General features: G+C 39.4%; 1 protein-coding gene across 1 annotated transcript in view; it reads left to right on the top strand.

Moving 5' to 3' along the window:
* XYLT1 (xylosyltransferase 1) overlaps positions 1-19,160 on the top strand; it is a 438,827-nt gene that overhangs the window by 312,869 nt on the left and 106,798 nt on the right. Inside the window, exon 5 of the mRNA XM_069085297.1 lies at positions 400-602. Coding sequence (XP_068941398.1) covers positions 400-602 — 203 coding nt within the window. The remainder of the gene's footprint in view (positions 1-399; positions 603-19,160) is intronic.

Below are 19,160 nucleotides of genomic sequence, written 5' to 3'. Positions count from 1 at the left end.
AAGGGGTGGTTGGAATGTTCAAATTAACCTCTTCTGAGGGTACCTGCCTCTTAGCAGACCTTTAGGAGGAGCCAGGAAGGCTGGTAATACTCCACACTCCAGGAATGTTATATATATATGTGTGTGTGTGTGTGTGTGTGTGTGTGTGTGTGTGTGTGTATGTATATATATATATACTATATTTATTGACTAAATTTCTAGATTTTATTCTAAATTCTCTCCACCTTGAGGACTAGTTACAGTTTAACCTCATTAAGGACTCTAAGCTGGAATTCATTGATTGTAAAAATAAGATTTTTTTTTAAAGTCCAATGTGCCAAAAAGAAATGGAAGACATGAAAGTTGTGCCAATGTGTTTAACACACTGCTGAATAGGGTTCTTTTTTCTTCTTAAAAAAGAGATCCAATTATCTGCATCGACAAGTGCTCCAGTTTGCTGGACAGTACCCAAATGTGCGTGTGACCTCCTGGAGAATGGCTACCATCTGGGGAGGTGCCAGTCTTTTGTCCACCTACCTACAGAGCATGAGGGACTTGATGGAGATGACAGACTGGCCATGGGACTTCTTTATTAACCTCAGTGCTGCTGACTATCCCATAAGGTATGTTGATGGATGGGTGGATGGGTGGATGGATGGATGGATGGATGCATAGATGGATGCATAGATGGATACATAGATGGTTGCATAGATGGATGCATAGATGGATAGATAGATGGATGACTGAAATAGATAAATTGATTAATGGAAAGATGGATAGATTGGTAGGTGGCTCTTCCCAAGGGCAGAGGCCAGCCTAATGTAGTGGTTTCTCTCTGTCTCTCTCCCTTTTTTTCTCCCTCCCCCTTCTATGCTACTTCTCTCTCTCTCTCTCTCTCTCTCTCTCTCTCTCTAGCTCTCGCTCTCTCTTGCTCCCTCTCTTTTTCCTCTCTTGTTTTGCTTTGCTCTTTAAGAGAAAAAAGCTTATTATCCATGTTCCACTAAAGACTTTCTCCCAAAGTGAGGTTCTTGGTATTAATCTTTAGTTTTCATTGGATAGTCTCTGTAGCAGAAGTACATCCCTTCAGATGAGGCTAGAACAAGAATGAATCATACTATACCAGTTAATTTCCCATTTTGGAGGTAGAAAATTGAGTATCACAGTTATATATTGTAAGATTATAAGTATCACAGTTATAGATATACAGTTCCATTGCCAGGTACCTCTATAGTATCTGACCCATTTATCTTCAAGAAGGATTATACCAAAGCCTATTTAGACTTAGGAGAATTTCTTTTTTAAAAATCTGTTTCATGGAACATTCCTTTTCTTTTTCCTCCCAATCTCCCCCAAACCTCATCAATAAAACTACTATGACTGACTTCACATCTTTAGTTCCTAGCATTACCTACATTGATTTTCTTTGCCCAATGAGTTAGGAACTTACTGGGCCACAGATTTCCATGGTGATACCATTGCCTTTCAAAGTTTGAGGTTTTGTTTTTTTTAATTCAGGCTAAGCCCTATCCATGAGTGAGGCTTTCTCCTCTGTATCGAGGTAGATTTTCCTTTTAAAATAACAGAAAAATTCAGTGGGGAAAAATTTTAAAAGGACATTTCCCATCAATAGAAGCTCTGCTTTTGACTCTTCTTTCTTGATCTGTCAGAAAAAGTTAAAAGGAGAAATGTACTGTTTTGTTCTGGTCTGTTGAGAGGAAAGGGGAAATCTATTGTTATTTATCAAGATATGATTTGGGTATAAGCAAATTTGTGAGCATTGTTCCAAGGAAATATAGATACAGGGCTGATAGGAGTTTTTGTTGTGTATGTATATATTTAAAGCTAGAAGTTCTAGTTCTCAGCAGGTATTCTACATATCCCTGGGCTTTTGTTTTCTTGGTACTTTTTCAATTCTGTTACCTTCCAAAGGGGGCCTGTAGTTGAAGAATCAAACAGTCAGTATTTATTTATTTATCTATTTATTTATTAATGTGTCAAGATTTGTGCTAAACTCTAGGTCTGGGTGTATAGAGAAAGGCAAAGGATAGTCCCTGTCCTCAAAGAGTTCATAATCCAGTAAGGGTAACAACATGTCAACAACTGGGTACGGTCTATAGGCAGGATAAGTTGGGGATAATCAACATAGGGAAGGTCTAGAACTAAGAGGGATCAGGAAAGGCTTCATGTAGAAGGTGGGATTTTAACTGAGACTTGAAGGAAGCCAGAAGTCAGAAAGGAGGAGGGACAGCATTCTGGATATGAGGGACAGTCAGAGAAAATACCCAGAACTGAGAGATGAAATGTCTTGTTCATGTATCAGCCAGGAGGTCAGTGAAGGGTGTATGATATGGTGGGGAATAAGGTGTAGGAAAACTAGTTTATTTTTTTTTTTAATCATATTCAACTTGTATTTGGGAGAGGATTGACCTTATCTGTCGGACAGCCTCATGTCTTGCATAATTAGGGTCTAAGACATTAATGGTAGACTAGAAAGAAAGGAAGGCTATCATTATATCAGGAAATTGATCTTTAAAAAAAATCATTAGCTGACACTTATTTGTAAAATTGAGTTTAGGCCTCTCTCTTTCCCCCTTCCCCCAGCTAGGTACTAAGTTCAGAAACATCCAAAATAGAGACCTAAATTAACCCTCAGGTGTAGCTGCTGCAGGCCTGGGCTTTCTCAATCAATCAAGAACAATTGATTAAGTACCTACTATGCATAAAGTACTATCTTAGACTCTTGAAGACAAAAAATGAAATGTCCCTCCCCTCAAGAAACTTACATTCTATGCCAGGAAGCAAAGTAGTACAATTTAAGAAGGAGGAGCCTACAAAAGGAACTAATGCACAGTTGTGATTAAAGAGCATTATAATAAGGAACTTGGGAAAAGTGAAGCTGTGTGTAGGGAAGTAGAGATGATGCCCAGTGGCCCTCTCTGTTGCTGCAATTGTATTAGCTTAGCAGTCCTGATCTGCTAGTCGTGTAAATGGCATTCATGGTTCCTGAGTTCAGCCTTTTAACCTAGGTCACCTTTTCCGTCTCCTTAGGAGGGAGAGAACACTCCCCAGTGCCCATTGCTAGCCTCAGAGTCCATGAATATGGCATAGAGAAGTCCAGGGGAGCCAGTGCCTGGTAGAGGGCAGATGAGATTCCAGTTTGAAGAAGTAGATCAAAGACTTATTGGGAATAGATTCCTGGCCCCTGAGTCAGGCCTAATTTAGAACCTCAGATATTAGACTAATGAAGTCAGGAAGGCTACCCAAGGCCACCCCCTGTTGATTTCCTGAGTTGAAGTTGTAAATGTGGCCTATTAGTGGGGAAAGGAGCATGTGGGCAGATGCTCTCCCACTGCCTTTCTTGAAAGTATTTCTGAGAACTCTGTAGTAGGCCTTTGGTTTGAAGCTTCACACAGTCCTGCTCCTGTGTGATACCCAATTACAGAATGAGTATAAACTCACCCTGGGTAGAGATTACACTTTGTAGAAGCTCTTTCATTGTACCTAATAATTCTAAAATTCTTTCTAAGCTTCTCAGAGCAGACAAATCCTGAAAACAAGGCCACAGTGTTCAAAAAAATCAGGAAGAAGAGCAGCCCAAGCACTGCCTTCCCTTCTCTGTCTCTGTGTCTGTCTGTCTTTCTGTCTCCGTCTCTGTCTTTGTCTCTGTCTCTCTGCTTCTCACTATCTCTTTTCTACCTTACTTTGAATGTCTTTCTTGGGATCTCTCTTAGCTCTCTTCTCTATTTCTATGTTTCTTTGTACCTTTCCCACAGTCTCTATTTCTTCTCTGTCTCACTTCTCCACGTGTCTGCTGTCTGTTTCCATCCTACTCTGTCCTCTGCCATTCCTCCTTCAATCCCCTGCCCCCACTCCCAGATGGTCCATTTCCACTCTTAGGTTTGCCAGCTTCCAGGCCAGAGGCAGTTTACCCATCATGTGCCACTGGTTCATTTTTGCAATTGATTTCATTAAGTTTCCCTGCATAGGAGCATATGAATTTTGCACATGAATAGTTTTTATCCTGGGTAACTTTATTTTACGCTTTCACTTACCATCTGCCACCCCATCTGTGCCACCCTAACCACTACTTCTCCCATGTAGAAGGGATGAGCCAAACTCAGGAGGTGGGGATGATGCAATCAACAGAGCCTCGGGTGCCCAACTCCTTCAACTCTGACCTTCTTGAGTAAAATGGAGAGGACTGGGAATCTGCTGAAGTAAAGGTGACCAGGGTCAGTCCAGCAAGGCAATTATGTGCTCTTCTGTTCTGCAACACTGACCTCCTCTTTCCTTGTCTTGCTTGGGGATTCCTGGAGCAAGGAGGGATAGGAAACTGTTTTTACTGTTTTTCTACTTAGAACCATATACATTTTGTTGATCTATCATTACATGCTATAGGGTTCAGAATCAGAGGGGTGGTTGTTTACTGTCCTCTGCTCTGATACGATCCATTTCAGTACATCAACAATTGGTGGAAATGGAAAGGAAGAGGTAGGAGGTCACCCAGTGAAGGGTGACCAAAAAAAGGGTGAGAAACCAAAACTCCTACCTAAGATGTTTGTTTCAGCCAAGTCGCTGAGCACTTCTCGAGTGCTGCTGTCTCCGTTCAGGCTTAGGCATCACATGTACAGTGGCAGCATTTTACAGGTGTACGATCTTAGTCCCCAAACATAAGGTAGGCTGCCTGACATTGTCTGTCTAAAATGATAAATTGTCCAAATGGGGATAGACCGATAACTGGGGTCCATGGGAGAGACTATTCCACATAGGGGTTAGTGGAAGGAACTAAGGAGGTTTAGACAGTAGAAGATCATAGATAGCTAGCACCTGGGATGACAGATTCAGGATCTTGAAAATTCTTGACAGGCCAGAATGTTGAACCAAAACCAAGGAGATAAAATTTAATGTAGATAAATATAAGGTTCTTATAATTAGGTTGAAAAGTGGTTTTATAAATATGTGATGGAGAAGACATGGTTAGACTGAGTAATCTCTCAGAAAACGATCTGGGAGTGTCAGTGGACTGCAGGTTCAATATGAATCAAAATTATGCAGCCCAAAGAGCTAATATGACTGAGTTGCTTCCAGGAAGGTGATGATTGTCCACAGTGTTCAGACCACACATGGGGTATTATGTTCAGTTCTGAGCATCTCATTTTAGGAAAAGCACTGAAAAGCTCTATAGAGAACATACAGGGGAGGGCAGTTAGGATAGAAAAAAGCTTCTAGTTAATTAAGTATGAGGATTCATTGGAGGATCTGGGGGTGTTTAGCTTGAGGAGAGTAGATTCCATGCAGGGTGAGGAGGAATTTAGTGGAGAGTGTAATGCCTCTGATGGCCCTTCCTATAAATGAGGGATTCCAAGAAGTAAAACTAGAAGCAGCAGGCATAAGCTACAGTAAGTTAGATTAACTATAATAACAGCAAACACTTCCAGCATGCATACTGTGGGTGAGGCACTCTGCTAAGTGCTTTACAGTCATCTAGTACATACAGTACATACAGTAGGTAGTATTATTATTCCTATTTTAGAGATGAGGAAACTGAGATAAACAGAGGTTAAGTGACTTGCCCAGGGTCACATAGCCAGTAAGTGTCTGAGGTCACATATGAACTCATCTTCCTGACTCTAAGCCAAGGGCTCCATCCTCTGTACCACCTGACTGGTTTTTTGTTGTTTGATTTGTTTGGGTTTTTTGTTTGTTTTTATGTTTCTTTTGCTTTTCTCCATGTCCTCAGCAGAGTACCTGGCACATAGTGCTAAATTGCTAGTAATGCCGATTGATTGGCTGACATAGTTCCATTCATCAGTAAAAGCATGCTGATAAAGGGGGAGACCTTACAATCCACACTTTCCTGGTCAGCAACTGGAAATAGATTTCTCAGTAGAGAATCAGACTGATCAAATGATTGATGGCCTTTTAAAGATCTGGATGTTCTTTCAGCACCAGTGATAAACATACGGTTGAATCATAAGATCTTGAAAATGGAAGGCTTTCCAAAGGCCATTTTGACCAGCTTTCCTGCTTCGTGTACAAATTTCCTCTCTGACACACCTGACAAGTGGTCATAACAACTTTTGTTGGGACACATCCAGCAATAGGAACTATCTGATTCCCTTGTTGGATAACTCTTAATTGTTAGAAAGTTCCTCTTTATTTACTCTTAAGAATCTATCGTTTCCCTGGTGTGAGTATATCTTTTACTGATATGCCTTGAAACCCCTCTGCCCCTCATTAAGGGATATTTTTTTTATTACTATGTCCAACAAATTCATCAAATGGTGGTCAGTCTTCTGAAGATGCACCTCTTCAACCTTAGCTAGACAAACTTGGAAGCCAGGTTCACAGCCTCTCACTAAGACTATATTTTAAAGTCTTTCTAGTTTGTTAAAGCCTGCTGAAGCATAGAATCCACTGACACATTATATATGTGTATTTACATATTATATATACATATATAACATATATGTGTGTGTATGTAATATAATAACTTTTTACATATCATATATAGAACATGTTATATCATATTATGGGTAACGTGAATATGATATAATAATAAAATAAATAACATTATATTCCACATCTGTATCTGATATAATAATAAAATAACACATATTAATCCCAGATCTGAATATCTTTGAGTTTTATCCCCTGGTCATAAATATGCATTTGGGAATAGGATCTGGTCATATGATTTTATTAATATAGGGAAATCTCACATGAAGAGAACATCTTTTATTATTGTCTCTTGGCACATTATCTGTAAAGTTTATTATTTTAAAGAGTTGCCTGTAGCACCAAGGGGTTAAAGGAATGACTCAGAGTCACACAGTCAGTATATGTCAGAAATGAGACTTGAAGCTTGTTCTTCCTAGTTCTGAGTCCAGTTTTCTACCCATAGCTATTTTGCTGTTTTTTAGGAATAACAAAATAATTCTTTCAAAAAAAATAATTCCTTGTCCCACATAGCAATGCTTAAGTCTTCTCAAGCCCACCTTACAATTCTCCCAGCTAAATGACACTTATTTCTTCACCTGTTCATCTTGTTTTTTTTTTTTTGTTTTGTTTTTGTTTTTTAAAGCAATCAGGGTTAAGTAACTTGCTCAAGGTTACACGGCCAGGTGTTTCTGGGTGGGTGCTAAGTGTCTGAGCCCGGGATTCGATCTCCAGGTCCTCCCAACACTGGAGCCGCTGCTCTTACAAGCTGTGCTACCTGGCTGCCCCAACTGTTTATCTTGTGATGGGGCTTCTAGTTTTCAGGCGATTTTGGTTATTTTTGTTCACATAATTTCCATTTTGTCAGTGTCCCTTATAAGATGGTCCCCAGAACCCAATATTCCAAGCACTGAACCCACCTCTATCCTTCAGAGGCTCTAAAAGAGTAGAATGTATAGAATCAGATTACTTTATGTCTGTTTAGCCTAAGGTTATGCTTTTGGCCTCATATACCAAAAGCTTCAGGGTTGATCGTCTGTAATTCTTGAGAGGTGATTGAACCAAACTCTAATCCAAAGGGTGATCCATAGGCCTGTGTATCCTGTGTAGCTCTGACTTCTGTTGATTAGAACATTGAATTTCTATTAGTTTAAGTTCTCATTAGGCTTTTTGTTTTGTTTGTTTTCGCAGTCTGCTTTATGCTATTGGCTCCTACTGAGCTTGTGGTCAATAAAAATCACCAACTCATTTCCCATGAAGTATTGCCCAGGCAGCTTCATGCATCCTGTAGTTGTGCAATTGATTTTTAAAATTTAAATGCAAGCCTATGGGTTTATCTCTGTTAAATTTAATCTTGTTGATTTTGTCCCTATCTTCTCTAGTCTGTTGAGGGCATTTTGAATATCACTTCCATCAAACATTGTATTCAGTAACCCTTCTTAGTTTTGTATCATTAGCAAATCTGATGAGCATATCCCTTATGTCTTCAGTCAAGACATTGATTAAAAATAAATGGACAGCTCAAGACCAAGAACATAGCCTAGTGGCATACCACATTAGAGAACCCAATCTAGATGACCTTGACCCCCCAAAGAGCATAGATCCAGAGATGAAAGGACTTTGGGGATCATCTAATTCAACTCTCTCATTTTACAAAAAAGGAAACTGAGCCTAATAAAGGTTAAGTGACTTGCCCATGTCCCCACAGATAATGACAGTACTTGAATTTGAACAATAGAACCACAAAGTCATAGAATTTTAGAGCTGAAGGATCTTGGCAGCCATCAAGTCTAATTTATATTCCCCAAAGAATTCCCAATACAACATATCTAACACACATCCTTTGCTTGAAGACACTGAGGGCATGGAATGTCGTTGTTTTATTTGTATTTTTATTCCCAGCACTTAGCACAGTGACTGGCACATAGTAGGTACTTAATAAATTTTTATTGATTGATCAATTGATTAGTTTATGTAGGGTTGGGGAACTGGTGGTCTCAGGTCCACATGTGGCCCTCTTGGTGCTTAAGTACATCCCTTTGACAGAATCCAAACTTCACAGAACAAATCCCCTTAATACAAGGATTTGTTCTGTAAAACTTAGACTCAGTCAAACTTAGACTGCACCAAAGGACCTAGAAAGACACATGTGACCTCAAGGATGCAGATTCCCCACTCCTGGTTCATAATATCAATGTGAGAAGAACTTTCAGATTTCCAGAACATTTCCATAATTCTTTAAAAAAAAATGGAACATTCACTAATTTATCTCCTCTGTTATTTTCTTTCTAATCTTGGCAGTCATGGATATTTTAAGGCAAAGTTGTCAAACATTCAGCTTACAACACTCTCGAATGCAGCCTGAACGAGACTAAAATGTAATTGGGAAATATTTAACAACATAAATAAAAATACAATAAAAGATAGAGAATATTATATTTTCAAAATTGTCAATATGCAACTCACAGAGATCCTTAGCTATAATTAGTGGGCTGTGTTTCTGTTTGAGTTTAGCACCATTTTAAAGGACCTATGTCTCCCTATCCCTTACCCCTACCCTATGGCAAAAAAGGGGGAAAAAGGCAAGAAGCATTTATAAAGCACTTACTGTGTGCCAGACTGAGAATACAAATACAGGCCAAAAAGATAGTCTTTGCTGTCATGGAGCCTTTATCCTAATGACTGCATATAAAAGAAAGCTAAAAAGCTGGGGGAGAAGGTATCCCCACAGGGGATAGAAAGTTAGAATCACCGCTGGGAGGAGAAGGAAGCCTGGCTGGCCTAGGCCTGTCCCCAAAATGGAGGACTTAGAAGAAATTCACCAAAAGGAGGAGGAGACAGTATGGTGGAGGGTTGTTCCAGGGGGAGCAGGCCCCAGGCACTGAGGCTAGCTTCAGGATAAGAAGGTACCTAAGCCATAGTGGCAAAATCTATGGTTTCAGAAGCCCTACAGGCCCTTTTCAGTCAGTTACCCCTCATTTTTCCTCTTGGAGTGAGTGATCCCTGGAGCCACAGGAGGAAACTGCCATTCCAAGTACCAAGATCTGGTGCCAGGACTCTAAAGGTAAAAAAAAATCTATCCCCAGGATGATATGGACCCAGGCTAGTTAAATTTTTGTATACTTTAGTGGCCTTCAGGGTCTATGGGACAGTACAACCTTGCCTACCTCATTTAAAGTCTTCTTGGAAGCATCTGATCTTGTGACTGGTATTTGGATTTGAGAACAAGAAATCATGCTAGGGGGTCTTTAGAAACCTGCTGAACTTTGTCCTTCAGTAAACCCCAGTGCCACATTGTAGTAAGGGGGCCATGAAAGCAGAGACTACTTGAGAGGGGGGAGGAGAGACAGTGCCAGAGTTGTTTTCTCTTCTTTTTTTCTTTTGGCTTTGCCATACACATCTGTTCTGGCTTTTTTTTGATTCAGAATATTTCATTGGGAGAACTAGATATTAGTCTTCTCCTTGCTGTTGTAAGCAACCCCTTTCTTCTGGGAGTCCAAAATGATTAAATCTGCATGTGTATGTTTTGTTTTGTTCCATGTAATTTTTTTCGTTTATTTTTAGTTTTCAACATTCACTTCCATAAGATTTTGAGTTACAAATTTTCTCCCCATCTTTCCCCTACCCCCCACCCCAAGATAGTGAGCCTACTGAATACCCCCTTCCCCCAATCTGCTCTCTCATATCCTCCTCTACATCCCCTCTAACTTTCTAGTAGGTCAAGATGGATTTCTATACCCCAGTGCCTGTATATCTTATTTCCCAGTTGCATGTAAAAAACAATTTTTTTAACATTTTAACATTTTATTTTCAAAACTTTGATTTCCAAAACTTTTGATTCTTTCCCTTCTTCCTTCCTCACACACCCCCACTGGGAAGATAAGCAATTCAATCTAAGTTGAACATTTGTAGTTATGCAAAACATTTCCATAGTAGTTATATTGTAAAAGACTAACTATATTTCCCTCCATCCTATCCCGCCCACTTATTCTGTTTTCTACTTTGACCCTGTCCCTTTTCAAAAGTGTGTGCTTCTAACTCCCCTCTCCTACAGTCTGCCCTCCCTTCTATCATCTCCCCTCTTATCCCTTTCCCCCCTACTTTCCTGTAGGGTAAGATACCCAAATGAGTGTGTATGTTATTCCCTGCTTAAGCCAAATTTGATGAAAGTAAGGTTGACCCATTCCCTTTCACCTTCCTGCTCTTCCCCTCCATAACAGTTTTCTCTTGCCTCTTTTATATGAGATAATTTCTCTCTCCCTTTCTCCTTCTCTCATTATATTCCTCTCTCACCTCTTAATTTTATTTTTTAGGTATCATCACTTCCTATTCAACTGATACTGTGCCCTCTGTCTATGTATACATGTACACACATATACATACACTCATATATATATATATATATATACCCATACACCCTCCTGCATGTATGTGTGTATGTATGTATATGTATATGTTTATGAGCACAATTTCTCACATAAGATGCTTTCTCACCATACACATCAGTCCTTTTTTTTCCTCTTCTTTGGGTGTTTAGGAAATACAATAATAACCTCTTCTCATTTAGCTTTTTTTTTCAGTTGTTTATATATATTGAGCTGTTTTATTCTCTCAAATATAGCAATATAGAGTAAGTAAGATGAGGAAATTGAGGCTCCATTGATAAGGGTCTTCTACAGCTAGTTGGTGGTGAATCTAGGCCTGGTATCTGGGTCTTGTTAATCTTAGTTCAGTGTTCTTTCCTCTTTTCCACATGTCCTTGAAGCTCACCAGTGTTTGGGCCTGTGGTTTCCTGATCTGACACAGGCTCTGCGGGCCAACAGAAATACCACCCAGGAGCTGAGAAAGTCTGAAACGACTGCTTTGTGCAAACTGTTGTTCACAAGTGGATATAGGAAACTCTCTAGTCATTATGCTGTTCACAGTTTTGTATGCATCTGGTAGCAAAGTAAACATTTCCCCAGTGCTGTTATTTTTCAGGACTGACAAGAGCTGATGCCTTGTGGAAATGGAAAGGATTGCTCAGCTCCTTCAAGCTGTTCTGTGGTCAGTAAGCACAGACCTGCCTTTAGAGAGAATGACTCCTTTAGCCTCCTTGAGTCTGAAACAGAGAGAATGGACCCTCAGTGATGACATTCAGTGCTTTATTCCAGCTTATGCATTCATTGATGAAATGTTTGCTGAGATTCTACCATGTGCAGTTATGAGGACAAAGTAAAGAAAGACACCATCCATGCCCTCAAAATGTTTACACTCTAGTACCAGATGGTAAGGATATAAAAAGAATGAAATTAAACTATCCCTACTTTCAGGGAGCTTACATTTTATCAAAGGGGACAAAATCTACGTATATAAGTATACAAAGTAAATACAAAGGCAATATGAGGTTAAGTAGATATAATAGAGACAGGGAGAAAGGACACTAATAACTGGGAGAATAAGAAGAGCTTCATTTTGAAAGCCATGCTTGAACTCTGTCTTGAAGGAAGTGTGCAGGCTTTTATCCAGCAGAGGCAAGGAAGGAATGCATTCCAGACCCAGAGGACAGTCAATGCAAAGATGTGGAGAAGGAAGATGGAGTGTTCTGTGCAAGGAGCAAAGAGAGAGCCATGTGGGAGACTCACAATGATATGGAGGATGAAGCAACTAGGAGACTGAGAAGAAACAGACAGAGGGAAAGCCAGGAGAGAATAAAGTTATGAGCACCAAGACAGCAGAGAGTCTCAAGGAAGAGAGGATGGTCCTCAGTGTCAAATGCAGAAAGGTCAAGAAGGATGAGGATTTAGAAAAGACTGTAGGAATTGCCAATTAAGAGATCATTAGTTACTTTGGAGAGAGCAAATTAGGTTGAATAATGATGTCAGAAGCCAGATTGCAGAAGACTTTAGAAGAAGTGAAGGCAACAAGGCGTGGACAACTTATTTTAGGAAAAGGAAATGAGATATAGGATGATAGGCTGAGGAAGTGATAGAAACTAGTGAAGTTTTTGTTTGTTTTAAGATGAGGTTGGGGAGAGGAGACTTGTGCATGTTTGAAGGTAGTAGGGAAGGAACCAGCAGACAGTGAAGAGAAACTGAAGAGAGTGGTTATGATTGAGGGGGCCATCTTCCTGGAGAAGTCTAGAGGAGAGGGATCAAGTGTGCAGATAGAAGGGCTGATCTTGGCAAGGAGAAGGGCCACTCTGTTATCAGACTGGAAGAAAGGAAGAGGTAGTGGGGGAGCTGTGAGATAAAGAAAAAGGATGAGAAGGAAGTCACAGTACTTCTCCCCCTCCAAAATATGTTTTATTTTCTTTTTGTCTTGCATTTACTTGTATGTATACATGCTGTTTTTCCCTGCATATTTGTCCTGGATCCAAATTTCCTAGGCAATCTGGCTTTCCTCTTGGGATAATCCTGACCTATTCTCATTCAAATGCTAGCATTTCTATAACCTCTTTCAGGTTCGCAAAGATATGTGTGTATGGGTGTGTATGTGTGTGTGTTTATAAATAAAATGTATGTATATGCATATGTATGTTTATATACAATGTATATACACACACATGTGAGAGAAAGGTGATTATATTATTCCATTTTATATCTGAGAAAAGTAGAACTGGTAGAGATTAAATGATTTGCAGAGTCAAAATGTCTGAAACAGGTTGCTGATTCAGATCTTCCTAGTTCCAAGGAGCTGTAACTATTGCAACTCCTAGCTACCTAAGATTTATTTAAAAATTTAAAGTGTTTTCTTTACAACAATCCTTTGAGGAAATTCTAGTATCAGAATAATTATAACTTATCTACAAATAAGGAAACTGGGATTCAGAAATATCAAGAGACTTACCTAAGGTCCCTCAGTTTGTAGGTGCCAAGGTCAGGGAGACACTGATTTCAGAGACCAAAACCTAAAGCCTTCTTCCCATATAAACAATTATCATAAGACAGTTAAGTGACTCAGTGGATAGAGCTCTGGGTCTGGAGTCAAAAAGATCCGAGTTCAAATCCAGCCTTAGTCATATACTGGTTGTGTGACCTCAGGCAAGTCACTTAATCTCTGTTTGCCTCAATTTCCTCAACTATGATGTCAAACTTAAATTATTATCTATATTGTATTTTTATTTATTTTGTTAAACATTTGCCAATTACATTTTAATCTTGTTTGGGCTACACTCCTTTGAAGGGTAGGTTTCACCCAGGGCCCAAAGTTTGACAAATCTGCTCCATGCCACTTACCTGATCCATGTTAAGATGAAGGGAACAGAAGTCATAGATGGCTAAATGTAGATAGAAGTGAAGAAGAGCTACTTTAATGGTGGGGGGTAAGTTATACTCAGGGGTGTTTGAGATATTGTTTTCCAATAGCATTTGGCAAAGATGGATTCTTTTTTTTTTCTTTTTGGAGGGCAGTGGGGTTAAGTGACTTGCCCAAGGTCACATGGCTAGTTTTTTGTGTCTGAGGTCAGATTTGAACTCAGGTCTTCCTGACTCCAGGGCCAGTATGCCACCTAGCTGCCTCATTATCGAAGCTCATGGGTTTTTTGGTTTGTTTGTTTTTTGGGTTTTTTTGTTTTGTTTTCTTGTTTTTGTTTTTTGGAAGGAGGAAGGCAGGGCAATTGGGGTTAAGTGACTTGCCCAAGGTCACATGGCTAGTAAGTGTTAAGCGTCTGAGGTGGGATTTGAACTCAGGTCCTCCTGACTCCTGGGCCAGTGCTCTATTCATTGCACTACCTAGCCACCCCGCAAAAATGGTTTCATTTTTTTTCTTTTTATTTTTACCAGCTACCTCCCTGAGTCATTGCCCAAGTCTAGAAGTTTGGGGGCCTCCCAAAGTATTGGGGTTGGAGCAGTTACCATGGTTTGCTGGACTCTGTAGGCATTGTTGAACAGTACCCTTTCCGTTCATTCAGTATAGCACCATCATTAAATACTAAATTGCAGGCTTTTTTGGCTAGATGAGAATCTGAAGGAAATCAAGGGAATAATTTTGCAATTAAGGGGGAGGAATCTCAGATTAAAACACTTAGAGCCCAGATGAGACAGACAGACAGAGAATATGAATATGAATCAGTCAGTCACTCAGTCCTTACGCTATTATCATTGCTAGGCAGGTCAGGAGATCCCATATACTAAACAGCTGGTAACTTTCTTGGGGGATCAAAGCAAAACCTGGTACTCCTGAATCTTGATGGATTGATGAATGCTTTAATGGTTACACTGGCTGGCAAGCATAGTCTTGTAAAACATTTTCATCAGCCAACTTCAGTGACTCCTCACATTCCCACACATAGTCACCATTCAGGCAGCTAATCATGTACTCATGCTTACCCTCAGATTTCTTTGTGATATGAGCTTTTCTAAGATCTTTTGGGTCTGTGGTATATTCAGTAGTACCATATTTATATCTTATATATATTCTATATTTTCTATGTAAGAGGAATCACCTCCTGACTCAGTGCCACAAACATTTTGATTTCATAGTCTTCATAACCAACTAGATTTCATTTTACCAGCATGTAATCAGCAATGACTAAAATACTTTATGTAAAAGCACTCAGTAATTTGGACTCAAAAGATTCTGGGCTGAATTTTCCCTCATTCCACCTAGAAAGAAAGGATTTCCTGGACCAATTAATACAAACACCAAAGGATTTATGATTCTATCAGCATGGGAAACTACCAATTCCCAATCTGTCTGTGACTTAGTAGGTAAGTTCTAGGGAGTTGTATGAGGAACTTAAAAGTAAAGTACTTATCCAAGTTCTAGTTAGCTCTACTGAGAAAAAATGAATTAAATTTCCCCATGTATTCATGTATATATGCATTTATTAAGCAATGCTTGGTTTGTGTATGGGTATGTGTTCACATACATATATATATATATATATATAAACATATGCATATATACATACATATGGGATTTTTCTTGGGGAAAGTGTGGGGGAGGGATCTCTGATTTCATTACAAAGGCCTGCTGATAGATCTGCTTGCCTCAAGTTTCTCCCCACTCCAATCCATCCTTTATTTAACTACTAACGTGAAACTCAGGTCCATTCATATCACCACTACCACCACCACCACTCAACAAACTCCAGTGTCTCCCTGTTGCCTTTAGGAGCAAATAAAAAATGCTCTGGCATTCAAAGTTCTTCATTACCTGGCCCCCTACCTTTCCAATTTTCTTACATGTTAGTCCCCAGTATGTATTCTTTGTTCTATTGAAACTGCCCTCTTGGTTGTTCCATGAGCAAGGTTATCCATCTCTTGGCTGTGGGCATTTTTTCTGGCTGTCTCCCCTACCTGGAATGCTCTCACTCCTCCACTCTGACCACTGAACTTCCTGACTTCTTTTTAGTTCCAAAACTAATGGTGGGATTTTAGCCACCTTCTATTGGAAACCTTCTATAATTCCTCTTAATTCTAGTGCCTTCCCTATGTTATTTCCTATTTGTTTTAGACAAAGCTTGCTTTCTATATATTTGTTTGCATGTCATCTCTCCTATTGAATTGTAAGTCAAGGACTATCCTGCCTTTTTTGTTTTTGTTTTTGTATCCCCAGCACTTAGCACTGGGCCTGGCATATAGTAGACATTTAATAAATATTTAGTTTGATTGATCATATGGCAATTCTCAGAGAGTAAACTACTTCTCCCAATAAAGATTAGCACCTGCTTCAAAATTTTTCAAAGTCAGAGCATTTCCTGGAGCACCAAGAGATTAAGTCACTTGCTGAGGGTCACACAGCTGGTAGTAAGTATCTGAGGTTGGATCTGACTCAGATCTTCCTGACTTCAGGCCCAGTGCTCTATCTACTTTGCCACCTAACTGCCCTTCTTAGTTTCTATTTGCAATTATAAACCATGATATGTCATATAAATATGAAACTATGTTTACATTTGTTCACAACAATCCAGGAAAGTAGGTACAGTTGACCCTATTTCATAAATGAGTAAACTGAGGTTAAGTGTTGGGTGTGGTATAGTAAGGATTTCTTTTGTCTATGGATTGGACTAGATGTATACGGAGGTCACTTACAACTCTCAAAATGAAGTAACTTGCCATAATCACACAACTAGTAAATATCTGAGATAGGGACCAGCTTGCTTTCAAGGACATGGTCTTTTCTTTTTAGGGGTCCAGGTCCCATTACCCCATCATTCCCCCTCAAACAAATTTGGACCCAAAATCTGAGATAGGGTCCCAGGAAGAAAGATTACTGCCATAGGCTGCATCCAGGGCACAGTGGGGGGACATGGGCTGGTACCCACTGTTTGCTACCCCTTCTACCCTTAGAGATGCTATGGGCTGTGCCTTTTGAGTAGCCCTGAGAACTGCTCTGAATGGACAAACCCAATATGGATAAGACTTTTACCTCATTGCCTCCTTTTCACACACAGTAATCAATTACCAGTTTTAGGTTTCAGCATTAAAAATTATCCAAATATCTTCATTAACAATCTTACAATTTTCATAAGTGAGAGCCAAATTCTTTTGGCTGCAACTTCCTCTTAACTATAGGCTAAGGTGAAAATACCCAGTTTTTTAAATGGCATTTATAAAACATTGTAAGACAGGGTTAGTAGGGAAGCAACTTTTCCAGTGTCTCTTTAGTTTCTCTCATTTCATACTCAAATAATATTCAAGTTTATGAAAAGTTGCTTGACATAACTAATACAAAAGTTTACCACTTTGAAACTTGAAATATTACCCAACCAAGTGACTTCAGTCTTGTTGAATGCATTACCAAATTACTTTACACAGAAAATTGGCATCTCATAATTAACATGTTGAAACTACAACTTTAAAAGAGTGGGCTTACCAAGTGCAGAGGCTGGTTGACTTCTTACCTCGTAAGAAGACTGGACACTTTGATCCATAGCTGCTGGAAAGGGGGAGGAGGAGGGGGATAATGAGTATATGCTGAGCTGAACCTGGGCGGTATTATAATTGCATTATATGTTTATATATTAATATAATGTATTTTATAACATACTTTTATATGTTATATATAATTTTAAAATAATTCTTTCAAAACCTCATTTCATGTATATGAGTTCATTTTATCCTTTCTGTCACTGCTGGGATTAAATATAAGTACCTCTATTTGGTTTTTAAAACCTTTCACAATTAGACTCCAACCTCTTTCTAGTGATATTTCATATCATACATTCTATGGTCCAGCAAAACTGGCCTTCTTTATGTTCCTTCAATGGGAGACTCCATTTCCCACCTCTTTTGCCTTGACCCAGGCTCTCCCTGTGCCTGTATTGCCCTCTAATTTCACTTTTATCTCTTAGAACTCCTAGTTTTCTTTAAAACTTCACTGAAAAACCACTTTCTGCTTGAGTCCTTTCCTGATTTCTCCCAGCTATTAGTACTTTATTCTCTTCATCCCCACAAAAAAACCTTAAATTTATTTTGTTAATAGATGTTATCTCCCAGGGTAGAATGTAAAGGCAGGGACTATATCATTTCTCTCTTTTTATCACCGATTCCTAGCACAGTATCTGGCACATTTCCTTTTGTTGTTGAGTCTTTTCAGTAATGTACAACTCTTCACGGCCCCATTTAGGGTTTTCTTGGTAAAGATACTAGAGTGGTTTGCTATTTCCTTCTCCAACTCATTTTATAGATAAAGAAACTGAGGCAAACAGGGTTAAAGTGACTTGCCCAGGGTTACACAGCTAATGAATGTCTGAGGCCAGATTTGAATTCATGAGGCTGAGTCTTTCTGACTCCAGGCCCAGCACTCTATCCATTGCACCACCTCACTACCCCTAGGAGATGTTTAATAAATACTTGTTTGATTGCTTGATTCAAGTAGCCCTTTAAGTCATCAAAATAGGTAAAAGCTAGCCAGTGAGATTCATTGAATTACCTAAGGTCACACCACTATTTAGCAACACAGTAAGGATCCAGATCTCTAGCCCTATGCCTATCTCTCTAGACCAGGTGTTCCCAACTTTTTTGTTATTAATCCCTTTGGCTCCTGTGAACCTCCTCTTAGAATAATGATTTGAAGTATGTAAAGTAAAATACATATGTTTACAGTAGAAACAACTTTATTGAAATGCAGTGATCTAAATTTTTTAAAAGTTCAAGGACCCCAGGTTCAGAAAGTCTACATTAGACTAACCTGTTTCCCCACCTGATTCTTTCTTCATGCTTTTGTCCTTTGTGTAGAAGGGGAGAAGTGCTGAGAGAAGAAAGGGAAGGCAGAGATCAATGAAGTGAATTACTAAATATTCATATTTCCAAGAATAGGGGGAGTTAAAAGGCAGGATGCATTCGGCCCTGTAGCACTGTCTGATGTAGAAAGAAGCGAGGATTCCTAGCCATGGCAGAGAGGTTTTCGAATTTTGGGTTTTGCATCTTGCATTCACACAGGAGAAAAAAGTGATCAGGGTGCAACAAAGAGCTGCCTGCCATGTCTGGCCTGTGTTCCTATGGAGGGAGACTTCTCTGTGGGTTTAATTGTGTTCCTCTGTCAACATTACTTGGCAAACCAAGCTGGAGGCACAAACATTGCTCCCCCTTTCTCAACATAATTACACTCTTTGGCACGTTAGGCTCTGGTTGAAGGCCAAACAATTTTTGATTGCAGAGTCAATCATTGTTTAAAAGTTTGCAACCCTGGGGAAGTTTCCAACAAGTAAGTTTTAAACAAAGCATTCTCTGGACACCTCTGGCTAAATAGTCCCATTAATACAAATTGCTTTGCTGTGATATAGTGTAACTTGAAATGATTAGGGTTCATTGAGA

This window comes from Petaurus breviceps, unplaced genomic scaffold (assembly GCF_028583685.1).
Source record: "Petaurus breviceps papuanus isolate PSGF00001 unplaced genomic scaffold, PetGlider_PUasm1.0 175, whole genome shotgun sequence".
In the NCBI taxonomy this organism is placed as follows: Eukaryota; Metazoa; Chordata; class Mammalia; order Diprotodontia; family Petauridae; genus Petaurus; species Petaurus breviceps.
This window is presented reverse-complemented; position numbering and strand designations above follow the sequence as displayed.